The following is a 21,516-nucleotide window of genomic DNA, read 5'->3' as shown; positions in this document are numbered from 1 at the left end:
ACCGAGACCTCTTTGAAGACAAGAAGAACCGGTTTGCCCCACAGCATATGTGATACATGGTAACCGCTCATTTACTCTGGGTTTTATTAGATGAATGGGGGGGGGGGGCGGGGGAGGCGAGACAGGCGATAGTTGGGGGGTGAGACAGGAGATGCTTGCACCAGAGACTCCAGCGAAGAGAGAAATCTCCAGACCCACAATTAAATAGTTTAACGCGAAGCCAAGCAGCAACTCTTCCAGCCTGTCTCCAGCAAAGAAAAGCTGTGGTCCGCTGACCTCCAACCTTGCTCTGAGGACCCCAAGCCGATACACTGCGACTGCCCTTACCAATGCCTGACTCGATGTTGCAGACAGCCTTTAGCCAAAACCTATACTTCCTCGTTCCTCATCTGAAGCAGAACCTCTGATTACACTTAGCCTTCTTCAGGCCTCCTTACTCGTTCCCTTTCTCCTTTCTCGCAGGCGCCACCAGGATGGCGCGCGTTGGGACAGCCCTAGCGGGCAGGGGAGGAGGGTCCTGCGACCGGAAGCCGGAAGCCGGAAGGGGGGCTGTGAGGACGTGTTCAGTGGAAGCCGGAGCGGGACCCGGCGGGGCAGGCAACATGGAGCCGCTGTACCAGCAAACGCACAAGTGAGGGACGCGTCGGGCACGGGCTGGGACGAAGCCAGGCTGGGCGAGCCCTAGTCCCCTGGGCTGGGGCCTCGGTCGTCTGCCAGAATGGAGGCCGAGTCCTTCCTTACGGGCGCTGCCGTGGGGACCAGCTCGGAAGGGCTCAGTCTTTGGCCGTGATGCCCAGGTCTGCGGCGGCCGGAGGGTCCTACCTGGTGCCCGGCGACATTGGGCCCAATGCCTTCCGGGATCTCCGAGGCCGTGACTAGCTGTTGGGTAGACTAGGTGAAGGGAAAGTCTCACATTGTTCAGCTCCAGCCAACGCTGTAGTCCGGATTGCTAGAACCGGTGGGGACTGAGGACCCCTGCACATAGGCGTATTACTGTTTAGTTGGAGAGCCAGGGTGTTCGAAAAAAGGTCTAACATGGGGCACCATGAGATGGAAGGTAAATGAGCATTACCAACAGGATCTCCTTAAGCAACTTAGAAGGATCCATCACTGAGCTAAGGTCGTCAGAAAACGTTTAAAGACTCACAGCTCCTAAATGATACCAGTCCTTACTCTGGATTGGCCCAAACCTTGTTGCTGCTACGCTGTGATTTTTATTTTCTCTTTTATTCTGATTTCGGTGTACACTAAAAGACCATATTTTTCTGATAAAAGAAATTGCTCAGAATATCTGGTTCCAGGTTACCTTTAAGGAAGTTGAATTTTGGTTTAGTTTCTCATAAAATTCCTTGGTAGTGTTCCTTATTCATACTGCCCTGCGTTTTTGGAGCTTGCCGAAATATATAATTGAATAGGGAAATAAGATCATACCTATCCTGTTTGGGGGGAAATTATTATGGTCAAACGTAAAATACATGAAGTTTACCTTTTTAAAGCTAACCATTAAATTTTTAATTAAGTTACCAGTATCATGTAATTTACTATTTAAAATGATATTCATTTCTAAGCGTACATCTCAGCGGCATTAAGTACATTCACAGTGTTGTGTAACCATCATTATCTATTTCCTGAACTTTTTCATTATCCCAAACAGAAACTCATGTACCCATTAAGCAGTACTTCCCCAATTCTCCCCAGATCCCTGGTAACCTGTTCTACTTTCTGTTTCTGAATTTTCCTATTCTAGATATCTAGATATCTCATATAGTAGAATAATATATTTGTCCTTTCGTGTCTGCCTTATTTCACTTACCATAAGGTTTCCAAGGTTCATCTGTGTCATAGCATGTATCGTTCCTTTTATGGCTGTATAATATTCTTTGGCAGAGTCACACACACACACACTGTTTTGTTATCCATTTCTCTACTGATGGGCACTTGGGTTGTTTCCACCTTTTGACTATTGTAAATAATACTGCTGAGAACACTGGTGTACAAATGTCTGTATGAGTCTCTATTTTCAGATTTTTGGGGAATATATACCTACTTACACCTGTCCTGTTCTGACACCTTCAACTCACAGTATAGTTTTGTGCTGATGAAAATTCTTAAAATCACACCCCCAAGGCCTGGGAAAGCAAGGAAATGGGAACCCACCTCTCTTAATGAATTGACAATAAAAGAAATACTTTAGAGCACTAGAATAAGAGGGAGAGGATCCTCTTGTTTCATTTTCTAATTTTGTGTTTCTTTTTCATTTATGTTTCATTAAGTTACTGTTTCATTTTCTACTTCTTTTTACTTTACTGATTCAGCAATTGGTTTGGGCAGGTGAAAATGTAGAGCCTACTTGGTAATAGTATTGAAATGACAGAATTGGTCTTAAACTATTATATGAACCCTATTCTCATGTAAAAATTATAGGAAGGACAGCCAAGGGACAAAAACAGACAAGGGGCTTTAAAAACTGGATCTGTGAGAAGAAATGAAGCAGAAAATTATGCCCATGTTACTAAGAAAGGGCAGATCTTTTACAATAATTAGGCTCAGTGGACTGAGTAGTGCTTTGAAATTGATATTGTGTACAGTCTCATCTGGTGAGCTAATTTGGTTAAAGGATAGTCCTAAGGAGCTTGCAACCCAGCTTATTTTTAAGAATAATTTTGTTCACAGTGTCTCATGCTACCTGTTACTGGTGCAGCAAGCAGCTGATCACAGAGTAAACTTGGAAGCTCAATTATAGGTCAACTTAGAGGAGGAATTCTAAATGGTGTCCCAAGCAAGATTTGTGGAGCATAGATGAACTCCTTACCTATGCAGGCCTCCAACCACCTACCCTCAAGCTCTGTAGACCCTTAGACTGTATAGCAGAGCTCACCAACTTTTCCTGTCAAGAGCCAGATAGTAAATATTTTAGGTCATACAGGCCCTTTGGTCTCTGGCAGCTATTCAGCTCTGCTATTATTAGTGCACAAGCAGCCTTTAGACAATGTAAACAAATGGATGTGGTTGTATTCCAGTAAAACTTTATTTACAAAAACAGACAAGGGACAAGATTTGACGAGCCACTGCTAGGCCTTCTACTATGTAGTCATTCGTTTATTCAGTGAATATTGCTTGAGCACCCGCTAAGTGTTAGGCACTGTTCCAGTGCCGACAGTAAATTGTTTTGTGCTGCAGTATGTTCGTCATCATCATCATGATGACTATTAGTGGTGCAGTATGTTCTGAGCTGCCTCCTTTCCCCTCAAGGACTGAAACAGGACTGAGGATTCTGGCTCTAGACCTCATCACCTTGTTTTCCTCACCTATAAAATAAAAGTTTGAGGCTGATTAAACTGTAAGTCTCCTTTCAGTTCCATAACACTGGTGATTAAGTGTCTTAAAAAGGAAACAATCCTGTGCATATCTGCAGTTTACTTTTGGAGTTGCAGAAATTAATGATTGCAGCTGAACTGATACAACAGTAACTGAGCATATTAATTTTACTGGAACTTTGAACCCAGTTTGTGGTTATCTCTTGCTGTGTCCCTGAAAGTACATTGGAATTACATCAGCATTTTAAAGTTGCATATCTTGAAAATGCCTGAACATTGGGGGAAAAAACAGATGAAAAGCAGGGTAAACATTTTACACTGAAATAATACTGTGTTAGGGTGAACTTTATAGAGGAGCTAATAGCCAGGCTTCTATTTTTGAGATCCCAGTGCTTGTAAAGCTGCCCATATTTGTCCAGGATCATTCAGTGCCCTGGACCTTATTATCACTAGAGATTCTGATTCAATAGGTTTGGAGCACAAGAAGCTCTATTTTTAACAAGCTCTCCAGGTGATTTTGATGAACAGCTGGGTTTAAAGACTGTTACCTTATCTCAAGACCAGTTTTCCCTTTTTTTTTTTTTTTTGATTTTGCCTTCTGATGAGAGGCTAAATATAGGGAAGGCAAAGTGGGTGAGGTAAAAGTGCCCAGATGGTTCCGCTACTTTTAAGTAAAGCAAGCAAAGTAAAAACAACAGACTTTGCTATGGTGCTGTGTGGGTTACCACAGCAGTTTCATATTGCCTTTGGATCTATGACCCCTTAAATAATTACGATGATCAGTGCCCCATTTTGGAGTTGAGGACACTAAGGCACCAAGGAATTAAATGAACTTGTTCAGTGCCCCTCAGCTGCTGCATAGTGGAACTTTAACTCAACTCACATCTTTTAACTCCGAAACCCTGTTTCCTGCTCAGGTTAGGCAGAAGCAGTATGTGTGCAAAGTGGGTGTATATGATGGGGATCCGGTAGTTCCATGGACTTAAAATTTTTTTTTTTTAATTTGGTGGTGCCGGGTCTCAGTTGTGGCACGTGGGCTCTTCGATCTTTGTTGCTGCATGTAAACTCTTAGCTTCATCATATGAACTCTTAGTTGCAGCGTGTGGGATCTAGTTCCCTGGCCAGGGATCGAACTCCGGCCTCCTACACTGGGGATCGCAGCATCTTAGCCACTGGACTACCAGGAAGGTCCCTCCATGGACTTACAAAGAGCAGTTCTGTTTTAAAATTCTTCCAGGGACCTCCCTGGTGGTCCAGTGGTTTAGAGTCTGCCTTGCAATGCTGGGGAAGTGGATTTGATCTCTGGTTGGGGAACTAAGATGCCACGTGCTATGGAGCAACTAAGCCCACACTGCATAACTGGAAGGTCTGTGAGCCCATGCAACCAAGACTCGACGCAGCCAAATAAACAAATAAGCTTTATTGAAAAAAAATTCTTCTAGATCTTCTACAGACATTAAAAAAAAAAAAAAAAACCTCAGCAACATTGACACTTGTTTATTTGCTACTGGGTCTCTGCTTGGTTATGTTTTCACCCACTCCCACCATGAACCCCACACGAGTCAGGGCGAGGACTTTGGATTTCTAGTGTCCACATTCCCATGTCAGATTTGCATATCAGCTGTTCCTTATTGGCTTCAAATGTGTTGTCTGAATTCCCAGATCCATGTAAAACAGTTGCCACTTTGCATATAGTAGTTCTCGCAATGCCATTCGTCCTTGCTCTGTTGTTTTCATTTATTTCCTCAGGCCTGGCATGTGCAGATTGGTATCACTTTATTGGCTCTTATCTTTTCTAGTTCATGTAAAGCAAAAAGAGATTGGTTGGGAAAAGTCATGTTTCGCTGCAATTTAATATCCATTTTCACTTAGAAAATAGTAAAAACCAGCTGATTAGCGGTTATAGGGTTTCGTGGGTATTGACATCATCTCTCCTGCTGCTGTCGTGGAATTTAAAAATTGAAAGTGACTGGCAAGATCTTCCATTTCAATTCACTTTGGTCAGGAAGATCCTTTATAAAGCCCAAGACAGTTCATGTATTCTGTGTGTAAACATGCCAGAGCCCTTTTTTTCCCTCTTCTTTGAGAGTTTGTTCTTGTTTTTTGCCCCTATGTTCAGCTGATATCTGTCATCTTGAAATTTGTACCCTTTGGTTCTGGGGCTCCCTTAAGTGGGGGCTTCCCCGGTGGCTCAGTGGTAAAGAATCTGCCTGCAGTGCAGGAGACGTGGGTTCAATCCCTGGGTCCAGGAGATCCCCTGGAGGAGGGCATGGTAACCCACTCCAGTATTCTTGCCTGGGAAATCTCACGGACAGGGAAGCATGGCAGGCTATAGTCCATTGGATCACAGAGAGTTAGACATGACTAAGGCAACTGAGCACGCATGCACGCACTCCCTTCAGGAGCAACAGAGAACAAGCCACTCCTCTTCCTGTCGTCTCTAGATGCTTGAAGAGCCCCAGCTGCCCCATTGGTTTTTCCTCTCTTTTCTCAAAGGATCATTATCGCTAGTTCTTTTGGCTGTTCCTCTTTGCAACTTGACTTCTAAACTTTCCCAGTCATCTTGCTCATCTCCCATTGGGGGAAATCTTGGCTTGGTAGGGTTTCTTTAGCAAGTGACCCAAACCTGAATGCCATTCTGTGTTGTGGACTTGGCTTTTTTATAAAAATCTTAAAACGCTTTTTATCCTCAACAAATTTTATTGTATTCAGTTCAGTTCAGTCGCTCAGTCGTGTCCGACTCTTTGCGACCCCATGAATTGCAGCACATTAGGCCTCCCTGTCCATCACCAACACCCGGAGATTACCCAAGTTCATGTTCATTGAGTTGGAGATCCAACCATCTCATCCTCTATCACCCCCTTCCCCTCCTGCCCTCAATCTTTCCCAATATCAAAGTCTTTTCAGATGAGTCAGCTCTTCACGTCAGGTGGCCAAAGTACTGGAGTTTCAGCTTCAACATCAGTCCTTCCAGTGAACACCCAGGACTGGTCTCCTTTAGAATGGACTGGTTGGATCTCCTTGCAGTCCAAGGAAGTCTCAAGAGTCTTCTCCAACACCACAGTCTAAATGAAAAACGTTCATATTTGCTTTGTGGTTCAATATCTTAACCAGTCACTGGAGCGCAGAATTTTGTGCAGATTTCATAGTCATAAGTTGATTTTTTAAAAAAATACCAGAACAGAACATAGAGCCAAAGGCAGTCCTGTGATAGAACCTGGAAATCTTCCCCAGAACCCCTTGGGTACCATTGTTATACCTGCCAGGGGTCCCTCATCCTTAAAGTTTAAAATATTTGTCAATCACATGGGAGAAATGTGATGTTATTACTTTCAATATGCATTTTCCTGATTACTAGAAGAGTGTTTCTTCATATATTTTTGTCCATTTGGATTTCCTTTTCTCTCAGTTGCCCTTTGCCCATTTTAAAAACTGTTTTGTTTTATTTTTCCTATTTGTAGTAGTTCTTTATACATTCAAACATATTCCTTTGTTATCTGCTACAGGTGGCTTCCAGTCTTTCCCTTTTTTTTCCCCCAGGTGTGCCTTTGGTGTAAAAAGGTTTTGTTTTTGTTTTTTAATGTGCTCAGATCTATCAGTCTTTTCTTTTGTGATTTGTGGGGTTTGGGGGTAGTTTTGGTTTTTGTCTTGTGTAAGAAACCCTTATTTAACCTGAAGTCATAATATGCACGCCTTGAGTTTATCTTTGTGTGTTATACAAGGTACCTTTTTTTCACAAGGATAACGAACTGAGCCATCAGCGTTGATTGTAGTCCGTTCCTTTTGCGCTTCCGTTAGGAATTTGCCTCACTGCCCATATCCAGGCCTTCGGGAAAGTCCTCGTTCTCTTTTCCATCAGCACTGCTGATCAGTGCTCTCTAGCTGTTTGCATCATTTCCCTGATCCAAATATCAGTTTCTTCAAGTTGCTGTCCTACATCTGCCTCCATATCTCCATGTGTCTCCATTCTAAAGCATCTGGACTTACCTTCCTGAAGTAGCGATCTCATCCCTCAGACTCTAGGAGTGATTTCTGGTTGCCTGTCAGGACCTTGGGTCTTGCCCAGGAACCTCTGAGGGTCTGCCTTGCTTCTGGAGCCACGGGTCATGTTTCGAGACCACAGGGAAGCCCTGGAAAAGACTCGAGGCAAGTTCAAACCAAATTTAGGCTCCTGGCTTGTGTTGGTAAATTTGGGGTCACAGTTTGTGGTGCTCACGGTAGAGGCTGGTTGCTGACGTTTCTTCAGGGCTTGGAGATGATAGAAGAGCTCACAGGCTGCCTCCTTGACTCTCTGTGAAGAGACCAGAAACCCCAGGAGGTGGTTGTTGGGGTAGGATAAAACATCCCCAGGATTTATCACAGAGGACTGCTTGGAAGGCTCAGACGGTGACTTTGGCCAAGCCCTGGGAAGCCATCGGGAAGCGCCCTGGGCCTGGTGTCAGGACCGGCCAGAGGGCCCGGGTACAGTGCTGAGTTTCCAAATGGCCTCCTGTTGCCAAGGAAAGAGGTTTACCAAACAGGAGATCCCTGTCTCTCTGGGCCTTCCTCTGATGGCTCCCTCCCACTAATCTGCCTCCTGCCCTTCTCCTCTCTGACCCCAACTCTCAGGCAGGCCAGCCTGCTGGTCACCCACGTGACAGGCCTTGCAGGCATTTGTGCACGTCGTTTTCTCCACATCTTCCTTTACCAACTCACATTTTGAACTCCCTCTGCCCACGGAGCTGCCCCCAGCTCAGCCTTCCGTTTTCTTTGCCTTTGCCCTGCTGCTCAGAGCTTGCTTTTTGTTTACGCTTGTGCGTGTTAGTGTTGTCTTAATTCTTTTTGGGACTTTTCGCGTCTATCTGGCCTGTTGTTCCTAATTATACTGTTTCTCAAGGACAAGAATTCTATCTCTCTTGCCCTTTGACTCTCTCTAGTACAGAGCAGCACTCAGCACATTGGGTCAAAGAACAGAGAGTGGGATTGGCCGGGTTCACATCGAGGTTTATCACTTGGTGTGTGACCTTGAACAAGTTACATAACCTTTCTGGGCTTCGGTTGTCTTATTTACAAAAAGAGGGTGATAATAGTTCTTTCCTCATAGGGTTTTGACCTTGCAGAACGTCTCAGATGCAGTGAGCGCTCACTAAATGCTGCTTGTCTGCGTTGTTATTTAACGTTAAAATACTAGAAACCGTGCCAAAACATGTGACCTGAAGTGCCACATACAAATTTCACAGTTCAGCGACATTGTCCATTTAGATCAGTTCTATGCCGGCATTAGAAAAATTGTCTTTCCTGACCGAAGCTCTGTTGATTACGCATGTCTCACTCATTTCCTCCCTCTCCCTTTGATAGGCATGTCCATGAAATCCAGTCTCACATGGGACGCCTGGAGACGGCAGACAAGCAGGCTCTGCACTGTGAGTAATTAACTACGGAGACCAGAGTCCTGTCTCTGATGACACGCTGCTAATGGGCTGGGTTTCCTGACTGTGTTTCTGCCTCAGGGGCTGAAGGAGTCAGCGTGGAATGAGTTCTGTTGTGAGGGTGGACAGAAAAACCCTATGGCAAAGTCACTGGTTTCCCTGACCGTGCCCTCTGGAATCCCACAAGTCTTATCCCCCATTACCCCTCCACTCAACCTGACAGGGCCGATGGGAATGGGAGTGCTTGCCTCCATCTGTCTTAATCTAATTACCCTGTCCGTAGAGGAATGTGGTCCATAAAGATTCAGAGATGTTTAACTGAAACTGGGCGTTTCTTCTTGAGCTGAGAATGCTGCAGCTTTCTAGGAGGATTATTCAGAAACGAAGGGCAATATTAATTAGTTCAGTTCCCACACCATGATTTCTTTTGAGAAGAGTGCTGCTTTGGGTTTTAGTTTCTTTTCTATTATAAGAAAAGGTCCTGAAACTTCCTTGGTGGTCCCTCGGTTAAGACGCCATGTTTCCAATGCAGGGGGTACCGGTTCGATCCCTGGTCAGGGAACTAAGATCCCACATGCTGACATGGCATGGCCAAAAGGAAAAGAAAAGGTGCTTTTTCTGAGTCTGTCACACAGACACTGCTGGTCCCCCACCACCACTGACGCTGTCTCCTCCTCTCACTCCTTGGCTGGTGCTGGGCCCATTCTTCCTGTTTTCTCAAGTCTGTTTTCTGCCACTCCCAGGCACCTCTTCTCTCGGTCCTGTGCCCTGCCTTGTTCTGAGCTGTTTGTTAGCGCTGGGCTCCTCTGAGAAGGTGACACTCTGTCTCTACTGTCACTTCCTTATTGGACACAAGGCAGTCTGGATGCCTTTTTCTGTGCACAGTTTAGCTTCTGACCGTCGACTTTGGCTTTCCAGCAATCTCATTGATACATGATTAGAAATGGAAAAGAGGTCATTTTGACTGTTTAGCAAAGGAGCTAAGGAAAATGACTGTATTTATCATATTATTACCTCTGTGGATTCTTTCGTGGGCCTTCCCTGTTGGTATTTTGTCTATTCTGGTGACTCCAGCATCGGCCTACCTATTCTTAAGGGAATGCTTCTCTGTTTTTCACATACTAATCTTTCCCTGTGCGCTTTTTTTTTAACCTCATTATTTTCTGTAAAGGGTTCATTTGGCAGTCTTTTTACTAGTTATTTATAACCCATATCTGAGAATAATCTCAAAGGAAAAGAGGCCTCATTCTATATCAGAAAATACTGCATTTTGCTGAAAATATTTATTTGGGCAATCTTTGAATGTTCATTTTATTTTCAAAGGCAGGAAATTTATTTCTATAGATTTATCTTTAGGGTTTTTTTTTTTATTTTAAATAGCATTGTTATGGCATTAACACCTATATATACGTGTGTGTATATATATATATATATACACACACACGTATATATATAAAAACATTTTGAAAGTCACTTAGTATAATTTGAATTTTTTTCTGTTCTCATTAGTGCATTTTTCTTTTGCAATATATATTTTTGAGTTTATTGGATATAGAAAAAAAACATGTTTGATTTATCATTCTAATTTAAGTTCACTATCTCTTTTCTAGTAATTATTCTTTTTTCTCTTCTGTGCAGTAGTAGAAAATGAAATCCAAGCAAGCATAGACCAGATATTCAGCCAACTAGAGCGTCTGGAGATTTTGTCCAGCAAGGAGCCCCCCCACAAAAGACAGAATGCCAAACTGTGAGTGCTCTGGCCCTGCCAGGCCTTGCTTCCGGAGGGGTCATCAAATATTCTGAAAATCCACTTACACGTTGAAAAACTGAGACTATGCAAAGATAAAGTCCCATAAAGACCACAATTCTACTCGCATGATTCTCCCTCAGAGTGAAAAGCCTGTGTTGTACACCACAGGGAGTATAGCCAATATTTTATAGTAACTGTAAATGGATTATAACCTTTAAAACTTGTGAATCACCCTATTATATACCTATAACTTATGTAATATTGTACATCACCTCTACGTCAGTTAAAGAATAAAAAGCTGGTGAGGTTAGCAGCTCAGAGGCCTGGCGTCTCCTCTCCTTGTTGGTATCATTTTGAAATTTTGCCCCCAGCACTGTTTTTCTGACCAGACCCATGGCCACTTGAAACCTAATGCCACCAGGGAGTTTCACTCTGTTTTTTGATTCCCACTTCATTCTTGGGTTGAATTATCTTGCTCTTAATCACTCCAGTCAGTGTATTTGTAATAAAATACTGATCTAATGTTTGATACACCCCCATGAAATTAAAGCGAAACCACTCTCACCACCTCTACCCCAGCCTCTGTTTCCAAAATGTTTATGAAACTTCATTGATGCTCTACTCCACAGATGCCTTGGGCTTCTTCCAGGACAGCAGTAATAATCTCTAGAAGGTCAGGAAGAGGTCATCGAACCTGCTTCCTGTCACCTGTTCCCTGTCATGCATCCAGAATCAGAGACCAGCAGATAGTTAGGGAAATCTGCTGGAATCTCATTTGCTACCATCCTGCTCTAACTACAGGCTCCTTTTTTAGTTTCAACATCATTTATCAAATCAGATTATTTGGGGTTGGGGGGGTGGATAGCATGGATGGGTACAGGGAGAAGTAAGGAATTGTCTTCTTCCCTGAAGACAAAGTCCAGCCACCTCCAGTTGTGCTCCTCTGGGCTCCTGGAATTTAATATCTCTGTCAATTCCAGCCGTGTCGACCAGTTAAAGTACGACGTCCAGCACTTGCAGACTGCTCTTCGAAACTTTCAGCACCGGCGGTATGCACGGGAGCAGCAGGAGAGACAGCGAGAGGAGCTTCTGTCTCGCACCTTCACCACAAATGTAAGCCCGGCGCCTGGGCGGGATTGGCAGGAACTGGGGGGTTGGTTGGAGCTGGAGCTCAGGACTCTTGACAGTAGCCCTCTGGGGGTCCTGAAGCAGACCGATAGGATGGGAGGCGAGCAACTGGAAGTGATGCTGACTCTGCGTTGCCACAGAGACTAGACCTAAACACTGCTTGCATCTCTTTTTCTGTCACAGAAACCCTCTGAGGAAGTAGTTAAAATGAGGGGACAGGCAGAGGTGAAAATTACCTGGTTTGACTGGTCGATGCAGAGAAGTGGACTTTCCCGTGGTGGAAACATTTTCCTGATCAGATCAAGAAGGATAATTAGAACTTAGACTATTTGTAACGAGGGCAGCTTTCAAAGCTGCCTTCAGGCAATTGTCTCTGTGTGTGTGTGTGTGTGTGTGTGCACGCGCATGCATGCACACAGTTCCAGTGTTGGATGTGTTAAAATGTTTTTGCATGTGTGTGCATGTGTGCATGCGTGCAGTTCCAGTGTTGGATGTGTTAAAATGTTTTTGCCTCTTGCTAGTGTGTGTGTGTATATGTGTGTAGTTCCAGTGTTTAATGTGTTAAAATGCTTTTGCCCCTAGTCTGAGCGCCAGTTAGGAGGGATTTGTTAACAGGTATTTCGTTTTAGAGGGACTACTTGACTTGAGCCTGTTTGAAAGTTGCCTGTTGGTTTGCATGTTTGATTTCCTAGGATACCCATGTCCCTGTCCTTTGGTCTCAATGGGATCATTTCTCACACGTGGCTGTAGAACATTACTGGCTTTTCCTGTGTCCTGCATAATGTATTCCACCAAATAAGGTGGGTCTCAGGGGCTTTTTGTTTGGTTGGTTTTTTGTTTTCTTACAGAGGTTCATTTTCTAAAGTGGGATTACGCTTTCTAAGCCCATCATCAGAATTCAAATCCGTTCCCACTTTGCAGATGTTGAACCTTCTTTGCTGTGTCCACATGTGCAGTAAATTTCCCCAGGTGCTTCAGAATATGCCTACATAGTTTGGTTTCTCTGATGCAAGCAGTCAAGTAGTAATGATTAACAATTAAAAAGGTCACCAAACATGTGTTGGTCGGTAAGCAGAGCTTCTTTTCAAAAGAGCAGGGAGCTATATGACACATTTAAGGTGTTGCGTGGGCTTTTGATAGCTGTGGTATTGGTTACAGGGCTTTTTTAGGCCAGGGATGATAGCTCCGAATTACTTTACGTCTTACCAGCCTAGTGTGATGCTGTGCGTACAGTGGGCCCTTAATAAAAATTATCTGGCTGAATGAACTTCTTCCTGCTCTTTTTATGATCATGAGCTATAGTACATTTTTCTGAGAAATAACAGCCCATCAGCTGTACCCAAACACTGGAGTCTTCACCTACCAAGCATCAGCTTGTGCAGGATGCTATTTAAGGTGCTGAAAGTAAAATGTGTTTAAATTAAAAACCTTGACTCCCACCCCTGAGAAACTCCCATGTTAGCAGCGGGGGGATTGAAAATATATACCTGAAAAAAGATTGTGAACTTGAGCAGCGATGAAAAGGTGGTTTAACTTCTTCATGATGACAGAAAGTGGTAAAAGTGGTACTGCTTGGCAGAAGGGTTTGTAACGGTCAGGGAACTGGAAAGGGGACAGGGCAGTGACTGGGCGAGCCACGTGCCTGTGTCCTTCCCGCTTGCAGGGTGAAAGTGGAGCGCTGGCACTGGTTTTGATGTTTCTCCCTACAGGACAGTTACCCAGCATGGGGATTTGTGCCCCTCTGGACGTCTCACTGGCAGGGTCTCACACAAGTCATTCCACCTCTCTGGGCTTCTGTTTCTTCATCTAAAACGAGGATAATACCATAACCACAGCATAAGCTTAGAGTGGGGCCTAAGCGAGCTTAGAATGAAGAGTTTGCAAAGTGGAAAGCATTGATCAGTATTAGTTCTTTCCTCCCTTCAGTTTTTTACAGACTTTGCTTCCCTGCTCAGGTGGATAGTCCCATTGTGATCACTGTTGGGCCTTTAATAGAAACCAGTCTCTGCTCTCCGTAATCAGTCTGTCTAATCGGAGGGAGGAATAAGCTGTAGATGAAATAGCCAAAGGACAAAAGCAAATCTTCCCCACTGCACCAAGGGGAAGCCAGGTAAAGGAACATTTGGAAGAAGGTAGATTAGTAAGGAGTTAGAGACAGCCTTTAGGAGAAGCCTAGGGAGAATAGTATTTCCAAGACTTCCCTGGGGGTCCAGTGGTTAAGACTTTGCCTTCGGAGAAGGCAATGGCTTCCCACTCCAGTACTGTAGCCTGGAAACTCCCATGGATGGAGGAGCCTGGTGGGCTGCAGTCCATGGGGTCGCTAAGAGTTGGGCACGACTGAGCGACTTCACTTTCGCTTTTCACTTTCATGCATTGGAGAAGGAAATGGCAACCCACTCCAGTGTTCTTGCCTGGAGAATCCCAGGGATGGGGGAGCCTGGTGGGCTACCGTCTATGGGGTCGCACAGAGTTGGACACGACTGAAGCGATTTAGCAGCCGCAGCAGCAGCAGCAGCAGGAGTGAGTTCGATCCCTCATCGGGAGCTAAGATCCCGCATGCCCCGTGGCCAAAAAACCAAAGCATGAAACAGAAGCAATATTGTAACAAATTCAGTAAAAGACTTTACAAATGGTCTACATCAAAAAGTAAAATAAAAAATTTTTCCTGAGTTGGGGGAATGATGCAGAGGAGGCAGGGATGAACAGACTTGTGTGGTAGAACCCATTTGGAGACTGAGAAGTCTGAGAATTGTACTTCCTCTGAGTGAACAGAGGCTGCCCCAGGTCTCCACTTTGCTTTTCAGTCTCCGTCAGGTTCCTTTGATTCTTGAAGCATTTCCTCTAGCAGTTCTTCCAGCTCGACCTTGACCAAGAGGCAGAGTGGTCAGTTGAGGTGGGGACACCAGGAGCTGAGCAGCAGCAAAGTTAATCAAGTGCCTGCGTTTCTTTCACAGGACTCTGACACCACCATACCAATGGATGAATCACTGCAGTTTAACTCCTCCCTCCAGAAAATTCACCACGGCATGGATGACCTCATTGGAGGCGGGCACAGTATTCTGGAGGGACTGAGGGCCCAGAGAGTGACCTTGAAGGTGGGGGCCCTTGTGGGGGGACAGGGAGAAGGCCTTGTGTTTTGACTTTAGCCAGCAGTGTGGGACCTGCATTTACCTTTTGGTCACGTAGCCCTGAACTGTGATGCTGTGGTGGTGAGACAGAGCCTTTGAGTTGGGATCCTTTCTGCTGGAAGTGGGTTATTATGAGTCCAGAAGTAGCCGAATTCCCCTGCCGGTAGGTGTTTACTGTGCTTACAGTGAGCCATAATGTGGCATCTCTCAGTGTCCAGGTGGTTTTCCATTTCCTGAACTGAACAGAAAGTGACTGCCACTGTGAGAGGAAGCAGTAATGGGCCGAGAAATTCTGTGATAGAATTCACTCTCGGAAGAAGGAAGACACGGCTTTACTTGGCGTCTCATTCACTCTTGGGAGTTTTCCGTGCGGCCCCTGTGGTGGGCAGTCTTAGAGCCGAGACCTTTGTTGTGCAGCAGCTGAAGCCCCCCAGGGGAGGGTCTTAGTGCTGCCCGGGTTGATTGACAGTGGCTCCTGGAGCACAGGCTAGTGACCCCCAGTGACTCTGCTTCATTCTCTCTTTAGTAACAGGTATTCCTAGAAACCCTGCCCCATTGGCTGAGACTCAGACCTCTAGGGAGTGGTTTACAGAAACATTACTCAGCCTCTGATGTCAGGCGTGATGTTGCAGCCTCAGCCTGTTTCCTGTATCACCCTGGTGGGCCATGGGTGTGAACTGTGCCTGCTATCAGGGTGTGTCCCTTGTGCACAGAGCCCTCCCAGCTCCTGAGCTGGGAGGAGCAGTCACTCGAAGCGTGAGCTTTATCTTAGTTTTTGTTGGACCATGTCGAGCCTGTCAGCTCTGCAGGACTTCAGTATGTTTCTGAGCATCGCCTGCAACCTTTACCTGGGAGGAGGTCAGGCAGGCCTCGAGTGACACGTACCTTGCTGATGGCCGAGGCGCTTCAGACAGTCTGGAAGTGTGGTCTCTGACAGCTCCACGGGCGCCCCCTTTCAGGACCGCCGCCTGCAGTTATCTAAACTGGTGTGTGTGTGTGTGTGTTTGGTTGCTCAGTCGTGTCTGACTTTGTGACCCCTTGAACTGTAGCCCACCAGTTTCCTCTGTCCACAGTTTTTTTTCAGGCAAGAATACCGGAGTGGGTTGTCGTTTCCTCATTTCCTCCTCTAGGGGATCTTCCCGACCCAGGGATCAAACCCACATCTCCTCTGTCTGCTGTATTGCAGGCGGATTCTTTACCCACTGCACCGTCAGGGAACCCCAGTCTAAGCTAATACATGAGGGTTAATCCTCCCTTCTTTAGAAAGCTGCTGGCTTCCTAGCCATATCTCAGAAAAACAGTCAAACTCTTTTTAGGATGAGACTCAGCCTCAACACTCAACGTCAACCTGGTAGGGCTCAGGGCTTATTGTTAAAGCAAATGTCAGCTTCCTACTGAAGTCTGGTGTCACCGAAGAGCCCAAACAACTTTTGCCCTAACACTGTCCCCAGAGATAAAGCGCTGGGAAGCCTGGTGGGTGGGCAGTCAGGGGTTGGAGTGCGAGGTTTCTGATGTTTCCTCTGCACATCTGCTGTACTGATTCCTTCTGCCTGCCCACTTCTGTCAGGCAAGCTGCTGCCTCAACCATTTGAAAAGAACATAGGAAGCATGAAGGAGCCGGGCCTTGATTTGGGGAAATTTGTGGTAGAAAATGAGTAGTGTTTTTGAGATGTATGTTAACTTTCCAGTGATTTTTGAGGTTGATATTTGAATTTCATAGTGATGGAATAATCTCTTCTTTCATAGCTAAGCAGAGTCTTGATTGAGAATCTAATGCTGATCATCACTGTTGTGGCAAAAACATGTCTCTGATCTCCTCTGGCAGAGACAAAGTTTGACCTGAGAGACTCTTCTCTCAGTTGCCCATTACTGTGTTCATCCGGGACCTTAGGTTAGATGCCTCCATAAAAATACAGTGGGTGACGTGTAAGTAAGTTGAGGTCCGCCCAGCATTCATCTATTACTTCATATAAAATTGAATATGCTTAAAAATGAAAATTAGAAAGCAGGGAGAAAGGGCGGCCTGGGTGGTATGGACTGTTGGTTTAGGAATAAAGTACCCTTTTGTTTTGGGTGGTGGGAGGTGACATGTATTTGTGGGGTTTTAGGTCGTGGTCCTGGTGTCTGGCAGCTGTGTTTCTCTGGTTCCGCCTTGCCTGCTTCAGACCCTCTCCTGAACCTGGACATAGGCTCTGCTCAGCAGAGTTCCTGAGGTGTCTACTCTACAGCGTGCACAGACTGATAGCAAGCATTTTAGAGCCAGGGAGCAGAGAAAAAGTTTCTTTGATGTTGCCTTTTATTTTTAATATGCAAAGTGAAAGTGTTAGTCGCTCAGTCGTCCGACTCTTCGCAACCCCATGGACTGTGGTTCACCAGGCTTCTCTGTCCATGGACAAGAATACTAGAGTGGGTTGCCATTCCCTTCTCCAGAGCATCTTCCCAGCCCCAGGATCGAACCCTGGTCTCCCGTATTGCAGGCCAATTCTTTACCATCTGAGCCACCAGGAAAGCCCTTTTTTTTTTAATATAAAATATTCTAATTTAGAACTTCTTTGTGGAGGTATGATGGGCATACAGTGACGTGTACAGATCTTAACTTGTACAGGTCATGGGGTTTTGACAAATGCCTGCATACACCTTTGTAACTCTCCCTGCTGTCAAGACATAGACTGTTTTCATCACCCCTGAAAAAGCTCTTGTACCCTTTCCAGGTTAGTTTGCTCCTGCCCACCCCCCGCCACGCCCCGCCCCTAGGCAACCACTCTTCTTATTTCATCATAAATTAGTTTTGGCTGTTGCTGACCTTAATGCAGATGTTCACATTACTCTTGTGTGTGCCTCCTTCCTCTCAGGAGTGTTCCAGGCTCTTTGATGTCATTACACGGTGTCCTCGGGTCCTTTGTATTGTGCATCAGTATCTCATCGTGCACAGAACATACATTGTTAATCCATCCTCTTGTTGATATGCATCTGGATTATTTCTGGTTTGGGGATATTCTCCTGTTTTCTTCAAGAAGCTTATAGTTTTAGTTTGTATGTTGAAATTTTTGTGTATAATATGAAGCAGTGGTCATTTTTTAACACACATTCTTATGCATTACACATATGGACATACACATGTGAAGTGAAGTGTTAGTCTCTCATTCATGCCCGACTCTTTGCAGCCCCATGGACTGCAGCCCATCAGGCTCCTCAGTCCATGGGATTTTCCAGGCAAGGATACTGGGGTGGGTTGCCATTTCCTTCTCCTGGGGATCTTCCCCACCCAGGGATTGAACCCGGGTCTTCTGCACTGCAGGCGATTCTTTACTGACTGAGCTACAAGGGAAGCCCACGTTTATATATATGTGTGTATATATGCTCTGTGCACAAGATGCCCATTATCCAACCATTTGTTCCAGCACACTTGTGGAAAAGACTTTCCTGTCCCCCTTGCTTTGCTCTGCGACCTTGATTGAAGGAGCCTGATGTATGTCTGGTTGCTGCTGCTTGTATACTTTGGGCGTGACCGAGAGACTGTTTGTCCATCGCAGCTCATGATGACATTCACCCACCCCTGGCACAAGGAGGTGATCACGGTTTTTCGTTCTCCTCTTGTCTGCCCCAGGGGACCCAGAAGAAGATCCTTGACATCGCCAACATGCTCGGCCTGTCCAACACGGTGATGCGGCTCATTGAGAAGCGGGCCTTCCAGGACAAGTACTTCATGATTGGTGGGATGCTGCTCACCTGTGTGGTCATGTTCCTCGTGGTGCAGTACCTGACCTGAGCCAGCCAGGCCCCGCGGCTGAATGCCAGTCCCAGGGCGTGAGTGTGTGAGTGTGTGTGCGTGAAAGAGAGGGGGCCCAGGGGCTGCCCTCTGAAATGTGTGTGCCCATCTTAACTGTGAAGAGCCCTCGGAAATAATTGTGACCTGTGGCCTGGTGGGAGTTTCAGACCTCTGTTTCTTGTGACATCTTGGAGGGAAAGCTCATGCTACCAAGACGTGCAGTGCTTAGGAAATGAAGGAAGTACCAGTTGGCTTGCTCACGCTCGCTCGCTCTCACTGGGGGAAGGAAGTGAAGCCAGGGTGAGGGAGGAGGAGGAAAAGGGGAGGAAGAGAGTGGCCTTGGCAATTTTGTCCTTGTAGCTGATACGCGCCTGGGAAGCTACTCAAGCTTGCAGACAAGACTCCATGCTCTGTCGTCCTCCACCCTTTCTGACTCCTAGTAGGTAGTCGGAACAGAAGCAGACAGGAGGGGGAAAGGGGCCTTCTTCCTCTACACTCACTATAGTAGGTAGATTCATATGCTCTTGCTACTGGCCACTGTGCCCACCCCACCGCCCCACCCCCAGATGATCTGCAGATGGCTGACTGCCTATCCTTGTCATCCTTACCTGGAAGCCGCCCCCTGGAGGAAGCAGAGGCACGGGCACTGTTGCTGACAGCAAGTAAGACTTTCCACAGCACGGTCGCTGGGTGTTTCTCCTTTATAAAGTAAGGCCAGTGTTACTCCCTGGTCTGTCTTGAAACTGAAAACCCTAGTCACCGATTTGTTTCAGCAGTTAATAGAACAGTTGACTTCTAAGACTGGAGCCTGGGCCTTTGCCCCTTAGAAAGTAGCTGTGAACAGAGATTAGTGATTGGTCTATTACAGTCTCATCTCGAGTTTTAGCGTCTTTAATTAATAATAGACTGTTTTCCCTTTGTTGAAATATATTAGTAGCTGCCAGTCAAGCCCCATTCTGTCCAGCCAGTGAGGGCAGATGCCACCCCAGGGATGCTCCTGGTGTGTATGTCCTTGTAAGACTCTCTTTTAAGGGACCAGCACCTTTTGCTTCTCTGACCAACCCTGGATTAAGGCTGTACCAATACCCAACATGTTGTGAGATTTATTATAAAGCCAGTCTGTTCAAAGAGAGTCATCAGTGAAAATACCAGGAAGACCTGGTTAGCATATTTTTTCATCTATCACAGGCCCTCCCAGCCATAGGCCTAGTAGGGCAAGACAGAAATATCACTTAGAATTTCCCAGAGGAACTGGGAACCTGGTCGGTATTAACCCCACCTTTGAACATCTTGCCCTAGCTACTTCCTGTCTTTGTTGCTTGTCATTTGGACTATCTTCTGTCACCTTTCCCTCCTCTTTCCTTCTTTCTGAGTGTTCTCGTCCACCTCCCTTTTTTACCCTCCACCTGTCTCTGTAGCAGTATTGTCTTTTCAGGTACATCTGTGGCATAGATCCCTTTTGGGGAAAGGTTTCTTAATTGTCACAGATTTTTAAGTGAGTTTTCTGGGTACTGATTTCAGACTTTTGGTTGGATCTCCATTGCTCCTGCTCGTCTGGGCTAAACAGGGGCCCTGGGTTTCCGAGGAAAGGGAACTCTGATCAGAGTCCCTTCATAAAAGGCTGAGGGCCCTATCAGCGTGAAGACTGGCCTGGTGGACAGACAGAGGGGTGGGTGCATCTTCCGACCTACCTGTGACGTGGGGAGGCCCAGTTTGAAATGTCCCCCATGTCAGCACCCCTGTCATCCCAGGGACCCGGCACAGGGTTCTTACCAGTCCACAAAATGGGTCTTTAAACTGCATAGACTTGGCTGCGAGCCTGGGCACTCGAGGATCCCACCAGACAGTGCACTTTGGAAGACGTGCAAGGAGCAGCTGAGCCATCTGGACTTGAACTCAGGGGAGGCAGAATCGCCCCCCACCCTCTGCCCTCTGGTGGCTGACGTGACATGTTTGCAGTGTACACCCGTGTATTTCCACACTTGGCCTTCACAAGTGATTGTTGCCTCAGTGAACCAGAAGTAAGGTCTGCACCTTCAGTGCCATTCTTCCTGCTTTGTAATACAAGTGGAGGAGACAGTTTGTGGGTCTTCACCACTGGCGGGGTAAGGAACAGCAGCCACTGTATGTCGCAAGGTCCTGGGGCGCTGAGCCCTCGTGTCCTCCTGTGCTTGGCTTCGGTGATCTGGGAGAAACACACTTGTGCCTAACTGGGTGCTCTGTCTCCACAGTCCAGAGTACAGGGAAGGGTCCCAGAGCAGGGAAGGAGCGCCCTCTAGTGGAGACAGGGTGAATTCTTAACATAAGCTCCAGCAGCAGCCTCTGGGATCTTGTAAAGAATTTTGGTGTTCCTGTTGTGGTTTAAGAGAGGTGGGTTGTCCAGAAACTTGGAAATAACTTTCATTCCGCGGATGTTTACTCCGGGTGTGATCATCTTAAGAAAAGCCAAACTCCCAAGACCAAGTAAGTAGGAGAGTCTTGATTTTATAGAAGGCTTCAATGCTGGGTTTTCTCTTAAGACCTTCACCCTGATGAGTTTAAATGGGTTTGACTTGCAAATTTGGCTTTACGCTCCTTGTTTTTGAAACACATCAATTGAATAAAGTTGCCATTTATTTTATTTAGAAAATGACATTTTGTAAGGGAGTTTGACATTCATCTTTATAACTAATGGCCCCCTTTTTCTCTCCAGCCAGAGATTCTGAAACACTGTTCCGAGACCAGAGTTGGGGTTGGTTGCCTTAGCAGCAGCGGGGGAACTTTAAAAAAAATTACAGATTACTCTGGCCTACTTTGGACCTTCTGAATTAGAATATTTTTATATCTCTAAAGTTATTCTGATGTGTGTCTTAGAAGCTTTTCTCTTAAAGACTAGAGCATTTGAAAACTTGCCGAACTAATTCAGCATATATGAGTGGAGAGCAAACTTGCCAGGTCCAAAATAAAGTCTTGATTTGTTTCTGTCTTATTCCAGGAAAGATTTGAGGAGAGTTAGAAAATATAACCAATGGCAACC

At 45.8% G+C, this 21,516-nt stretch overlaps 1 protein-coding gene across 2 annotated transcripts; it reads left to right on the top strand.

The window, feature by feature from the left end:
• The first annotated feature begins 521 nt into the window (after positions 1-521).
• On the top strand, positions 522-21,132 carry GOSR2 (golgi SNAP receptor complex member 2). 2 transcript variants are annotated; one of them, XM_061392193.1, is made up of 6 exons: positions 523-631; positions 8,655-8,719; positions 10,364-10,472; positions 11,456-11,588; positions 14,558-14,698; positions 18,339-21,132. In XM_061392193.1, exons 1-6 carry the CDS (start codon positions 603-605, stop codon positions 18,498-18,500), a joined length of 639 nt encoding a protein of 212 aa, XP_061248177.1. In that variant the 5' UTR covers positions 523-602; the 3' UTR covers positions 18,501-21,132. The 2 variants fall into 2 exon arrangements, with proteins under 2 accessions (XP_061248178.1, XP_061248177.1); XM_061392194.1 differs by lacking the exon at positions 14,558-14,698 and having other exon boundaries at positions 522-631.
• Positions 21,133-21,516: the final 384 nt, after the last annotated feature.

Source organism: Bos javanicus, chromosome 19, assembly GCF_032452875.1.
Source record: "Bos javanicus breed banteng chromosome 19, ARS-OSU_banteng_1.0, whole genome shotgun sequence".
Lineage (NCBI taxonomy): Eukaryota > Metazoa > Chordata > Mammalia > Artiodactyla > Bovidae > Bos > Bos javanicus.
This window is presented reverse-complemented; position numbering and strand designations above follow the sequence as displayed.

What these genes read in the sequence shown, in the direction of transcription:
- GOSR2 (XM_061392193.1), top strand. Translation starts at nt 603, where the DNA reads ATGGAGCCGCTGTACCAGCAAACGCACAA. An exon ending in CTGTACCAGCAAACGCACAA is followed by an intron (nt 632 to 8,654) that starts GTGAGGGACGCG and finishes TCCCTTTGATAG; the next exon opens with GCATGTCCATGAAATCCAGT. An exon ending in AGACAAGCAGGCTCTGCACT is followed by an intron (nt 8,720 to 10,363) that starts GTGAGTAATTAA and finishes TCTTCTGTGCAG; the next exon opens with TAGTAGAAAATGAAATCCAA.